The following is a 5904-nucleotide window of genomic DNA, read 5'->3' as shown; positions in this document are numbered from 1 at the left end:
GCGTCCGCTGAGAGACTGGTACTCGCTGGACGGACAGTGGAAACGAATAATATTTACTGCGTCCGCTGAGAGACTGGTGCTCGCTGGACGGACAGTGGAAACGAATAATATTTTCTGCGTCCGCTGAGAGACTGGTGCTCGCTGGACGGACAGTGGAAACGAATAATATTTTCTGCGTCCGCTGAGAGACTGGTGCTCGCTGGACGGACAGTGGAAACGAATAATATTTACTGCGTCCGCTGAGAGACTGGTGCTCGCTGGACGGACAGTGGAAACGAATAATATTTTCTGCGTCCGCTGAGAGACTGGTGCTCGCTGGACGGACAGTGGAAACGAATAATATTTACTGCGTCCGCTGAGAGACTGGTGCTCGCTGGACGGACAGTGGAAACGAATAATATTTACTGCGTCCGCTGAGAGACTGGTGCTCGCTGGACGGACAGTGGAAACGAATAATATTTACTGCGTCCGCTGAGAGACTGGTGCTCGCTGGACGGACAGTGGAAACGAATAATATTTACTGCGTCCGCTGAGAGACTGGTGCTCGCTGGACGGGCAGTGGAAACGGATGAATATTTACTGCGTCCGCTGAGAGACTGGTGCTCGCTGGACGGACAGTGGAAACGAATAATATTTACTGCGTCCGCTGAGAGACTGGTGCTCGCTGGACGGACAGTGGAAACGAATAATATTTACTGCGTCCGCTGAGAGACTGGTGCTCGCTGGACGGACAGTGGAAACGAATAATATTTACTGCGTCCGCTGAGAGACTGGTGCTCGCTGGACGGACAGTGGAAACGAATAATATTTACTGCGTCCGCTGAGAGACTGGTGCTCGCTGGACTGGCAGTGGAAACGGATAAGTGGATGATTACTGCGTCCGCTGGGAGACTCGAGCTCGCTGGACATGCAGATTGAATATATACCTTTTTTTTTTTTTTTTTTTTTTTTTTTTTTTACTCGATGAGGGTTTGGTGGGCTTTTTTGATGTGGAAACGGTTGGTTCTTATGTAGCTTTGGAAGGCATCTGAGGACCACCTTCCTAGAGCTTGGATCTGCTGCTGGGAGAGACCTTTTTGAGCTGCTGATGTTGCTGCCCCAATGCGGAAGGAGTGGCTTGAGAAGTTTTTTGCTGGGATTCCTGAGTGTTGGAGGACGGATTTCAGATGTTTCTGAAACCAGAAGCGGGTGACTGGTTTGTTGGATTCGTCTATGAATAGGGGATCGAGATGGCAGTTAGCTTGGGAAGTTCTCCACTGGAGGTATGCCAGAACGGATTGGAATGGTTGGATGGGTGATGAGAGTTTGAAAATGTAAATTAAATGGCCTTTTTTGGTTTGGTCTGTCTTACTTTGTTTGATCAAAAATGATATGGTTTCGTTATCTATGACTGATAAGTCTGAGATAGTGGGGTGGGTTTTGGGATCGAATTTGGAGGTGATGGCGAGTTCCGAGCATCTAAGGAAACCGAAAAAGGCTAAAATAAACATGGCATCTAATGTGCGGGCGATATGGAGAGACAGGTAGCCGGTGCGGAGGGTGTAAATGCATTGGGTGAGGATATCTGATGTTATGGGTTGTCTTGTGTCGGGACGGTTTGGCTGGGATCGTTGAATCCCTTTGATTAAGAGGGAGGTTTGTGAATTATTTATCTCGGGTGAGGGGGCGCCGTATATCAGTTTGTGGAAAAATTGAATGCCACTCAGATACCCTTTGATAGAGCCGACTTGCAGGCTCTTGATGCTGTTAAGGTAGGATATGAATGAAGTGATTGTGAGGAGAGAAAAGTCTGGGAATGGTAGATTATAGGATACGTGGAATGTTTTAAAACATCTCCACGCGGTCACGTAGGTTTGGAGGGTTCTGGGGGAAACTGCTTGGAGGATTGTGTCGAGTGATGTGTCGAGGAGGGGTTTTAGCGGATGTGTTACGGGAATATCAGTTCTGAATATGGAGGAACTGGCGTTGGGAAATTGTCCGCCCCTGGAGCCAGCGTCCTGAATTTCTGAAACAGAAAGCGAGAGAGAGAGTCAGCGATTTGATTTTCTGAGCCCGGAACGTGTTTGGCGACTAAGATGAATTGGTCGCACGCTGAGATCCAGGTGAGGCGTCTTAAAAGAGGCATTATAGCCTGTGAATGAGAGCGGCCTTTATTAATGCAATGCACTGTAGCGTCGTTGTCGCAATGCACCAGAATGCTGCTGGTCGTCCATTCTTTACCCCACAGGAAGGCTGCTACTACTATGGGGTAGATCTCAAATAATGCGGAGGACAGAGGGATGTCCTGTAATTGTGGTGGCCAAGGAGACGCGAACCAGCGACCTTGGTAAAATCCTCCGAAACCGACCGAGGGGGCGGCGTCTGTGAACAATCGGATATCGACTGGGGACGAAACGAGGTAGCGGTAGAAAAGAGATAGACCGTTCCATTGGTTTAGGAATGTTAGCCATAACTTGAGTTCGTCGCGACAAGCTTGGGTTATAGAAATGCGGTCCTCTAGTGCGGGGACGGAGGACGCGAGCAAGAGGAGGTGCGAAATGAATGGGCGGCCTTGCGGAATAATGCGCATAGCGAAATTTAGGTGTCCCAGCAGGGATAGTAGTTCGCGTTTAGAACAATTTGGGTTGTCGATGAGGGTAGATGAGACTAGGATGATTCGGTCGATTTTCTCTTTGGGCAGGGATGCTTGGAATTTGTCTGAATCCAATGTAATCCCGAGGAACTCGATGGATTTTGCCGGACCCATCGTTTTCTCTTGAGCAATAGGGATTCCGAGTTCGGAAAAGACTTTTTGGGCCGTAAGGAAATGTGCGGCTGGTATGGCTTCAGGGGGCGAAATTATTAAAAAATCGTCTAGCAGGTGAATGAGGTGGGGAATGGCGTAATTATTCGACAATATCCAGCAAACTGCTTCTGATAGCATGTCGAAAATTTTTGGGCTGCTTTTGCATCCGAAGGTTAGGCGTACGGCGAAGTAGTATTTCCCACGCCAGCGCACTCCAAAAAGATGCCATGAATCTGGATGGATAGGCATAATTTTGAAGGCTGAAGTAATGTCGATTTTTGCGAGCCAAGCACCCCGACCTGCGATTTTAACCATGTCGATTGCTTGATCTATGTCTTGGTATTTAAGCGAAAATTCATCGAGAGGAATTAAGCTGTTAATGCTTGGAAACGGGGAATTGTGCGGGGCTGATAAGTCGATTATGAGACGTTTTTTACCCGAAAATTTTCTTGTAGCCACTCCGATGGGGCTGATACGAAACATGTTGAATGGGGGAGTGTCGAAAGGGCCGATCATGAACCCAGATTCGACTTCTTTTTTTATCAGATTGTCGACAACTTCAGGTTCTGTTAGGGCGGACTGAAGATTATTGCAGATAGTGTTCTGTGAGAGTGGGCATTCTGCGCCGGGTTTAAAGCCGTTTTCGAGGCCTGTCAGCAGGTATTTGGTAAATTTGGGGTCCGGATGATGAGCTAGTTCAGCGTGCATGCGTGAAATATTTACAGGAGTCGATAAGTAATTTTTAGAATTTTTATTAGCAGATTTGTACACTGGGCACACGAAGCGGGCATGAGCGCCGCCGCAGAAACTGCAAACATGAAGGTACCGGCAGCGCGATTTGGTGCATTTACCAGCGTTAAACTGGTTGCAGGGCTGCCTGCTTCCTTCAAAAGAGGGATTTTTAAATCTTTGATTAGCTAAGGCTGTTGCAGGACGTGGCACATAGCTGGTGGATCTCACTGGGCTGGTTCCTGAATGGGGTGGAACAGAAGGGTTAACTTGGGGGCACCACATGGTTGAGTGTGCCACTGACCTGCAGACTGCACAGGAAATGTTTTTACAGCCCAGAAATACCCTGCTGTGGAGATCCTGGTCGAGAGCCCCCCAGTATGTGCACTGGTTCCACTGGGCGACTCGCACTGCGCTCTTAGCTGAAAAGAGTTTGTGATAGGTGTAGAAATGCCCGCCCCCATAGGACAGCGCGAGCTCTGCTATTATAGCCAAATAATCATTCAGTTCGCGCCGCCTGTGGGGGAAAGCTGAACAGATGATTTCTGTATATCTAGCGAAAGCGATAGTGAATTCAGGAAATGATAGTAGGCGGGATGTGTGGGTGGTTGGATTTTTTAAAGTGACTGAGAAGTCCCCGCAGTCTATTTGCCTGTCTGATTGGGCTGCGGGGAGCAGAGAGAGTAGAGATGAAAGATCTACGTCCATACCTGCGAGGATCTGTGCCCGGATGTTTTGTGACACGGGAGGTGGCTCCATTGCGACGGCATTGGACGGAATGGGCATCTGTATTGCTGTGGAAAGAGAGTACTGGTTTTTAGTTTGGAGCGAATAGCTGGGGAGGGTATGTGCCGGGTCTGTAACTGTCATCGGAGGCCTCGCGTTTTGATGACCTGTTGAGGTTTGAAGAGAAAAGTTATTAGGATGATGTGGAGGAAAGGGAAGGAGATAGGTAGGGTGATAGGAAGGATTATAGGCATGAGCTGCCGGCGGGGGCGGGCCCGCGCTTGTCTGAGCTACGGGAGCTGCAGGCCACTGGAAGTGGGCGGGGTTATGACCTGGTGGGTGGGATTGTTGATATGGTTGGGCCTGTTCTGCTAGCGTCGGTAGCTTCGCGCTAGCGTTTGCGAGAGGAGCTGGAGGCCACTGAAAAGGAAAAGGGTTATGAACAGCGGGATTGCCTGAGCGAGTAGCTGTGGGGGGGCTACTGGGCCCGGCGGCATACTGCGCTGCTGCGGCGTAAGTGGTGGTGGAGGGCTGGGCCTCCTCAGCAAGTGAACCTGCCCTAGCGGACTGAGGGGGGCGGCCCAGGCTCGATGAAGGCTTGTTCCTCCGGGTCGATTGATGAAGCGAGCCGGATCTTGTGCGGGAACCCGACGGTGGTGACTGGACTGGTGAGTTTCGGGCAGTGCGGGATTTGCTTGGTCTGTGGGTCGTCTTAGGCGTTGCTTGTGACGAGACATACAGATCGTATAGCTCCGCTTTGTGCATTTTCCTTGACGCCGGTATGTCTGCATTCTCCAGCGCTTTCCTTAGTCCAGCTACGGTCCATTTCCCGATAGGTGGGACCGTTGGAGTGGCCGAGCCGTAGGAGGATGCTGGAGAAGATGGCGTTCTTGCCGGGGGTGGTGAAGGCTGGTCTCGGCGTCTTGGTGCGCGCAGGTCTGATCGGGCCGGTGTGCGGCCACGAGGAGAAGCCTGGGGCTCAGGTGCGACGTCCGGCGTAGGAATGATGGTCGTGTGGCCGTCGGAATGCGAAGGTGCATCCCCGGCGATATTCGTTTCTTCATCGGATGAAGAGCTTGGTTTTCTCGACATGGTTCGCAGAGAGGAGAGCTGAAGAGCTGTTGACTGCTGAAAACTGTCAATGAACAGAGGTAGGTTCTGCTGTCATTTATACCTTATCATGGGTTGATTACTGATTGGTCTCCACTTGTGTTAATCAGGTTAATGAACTGCGACTGTTCCTCCCGAACTTTGTTATAAAACTACATTTAGTAGAGGTCAACAATTATAATATATGTTTTTTTTTCTTTCTCTCTCTCTTCCACCCCATCTGGTGTGTACAACTATATATGAACATGATGATTGAAGGTGTGTTGCACAATAGGCAGGGTGCAGTTTAATTGTTCACTCTATATTGTGGGTAGGGCAGAGACGGGTCGCTGTATGTACTTTTATACACAGGCCTGCCAAGCAATCTAACTTGCATGATGTCCCCAGTTTGGGGGTCGTCTCATATTTCATGTCTCATATCCCCCGGGCGGGTAAAGAAATGTTACTTTCTTGTGAGGGGCGGGATCGGGCGGGCCAAATGATTTTATAAAAGCAGGACCCGCAGTTTGGAAAAAAACACCTGATCACTAACATGCACACATGAAGATGAAGGA

The 5904-nt window shown here is 49.7% G+C and overlaps 1 protein-coding gene across 1 annotated transcript; it reads right to left on the bottom strand.

The window, feature by feature from the left end:
• Positions 1-949: 949 nt before the first annotated feature.
• Positions 950-5332, bottom strand: LOC113043958 (uncharacterized). Its single transcript, XM_026203511.1, has 2 exons — positions 4696-5332; positions 950-2029 (listed from the first exon to the last, which is right to left on the bottom strand). Exons 1-2 carry the CDS (start codon positions 5330-5332, stop codon positions 957-959), a joined length of 1710 nt encoding a protein of 569 aa, XP_026059296.1. The 3' UTR covers positions 950-956.
• Positions 5333-5904: the final 572 nt, after the last annotated feature.

The sequence above is a fragment of the Carassius auratus genome, chromosome 26 (assembly GCF_003368295.1).
Source record: "Carassius auratus strain Wakin chromosome 26, ASM336829v1, whole genome shotgun sequence".
Lineage (NCBI taxonomy): Eukaryota > Metazoa > Chordata > Actinopteri > Cypriniformes > Cyprinidae > Carassius > Carassius auratus.
Note: the sequence above shows the minus strand (reverse complement) of the source record. Positions and strands in the feature narration are given on the sequence as shown.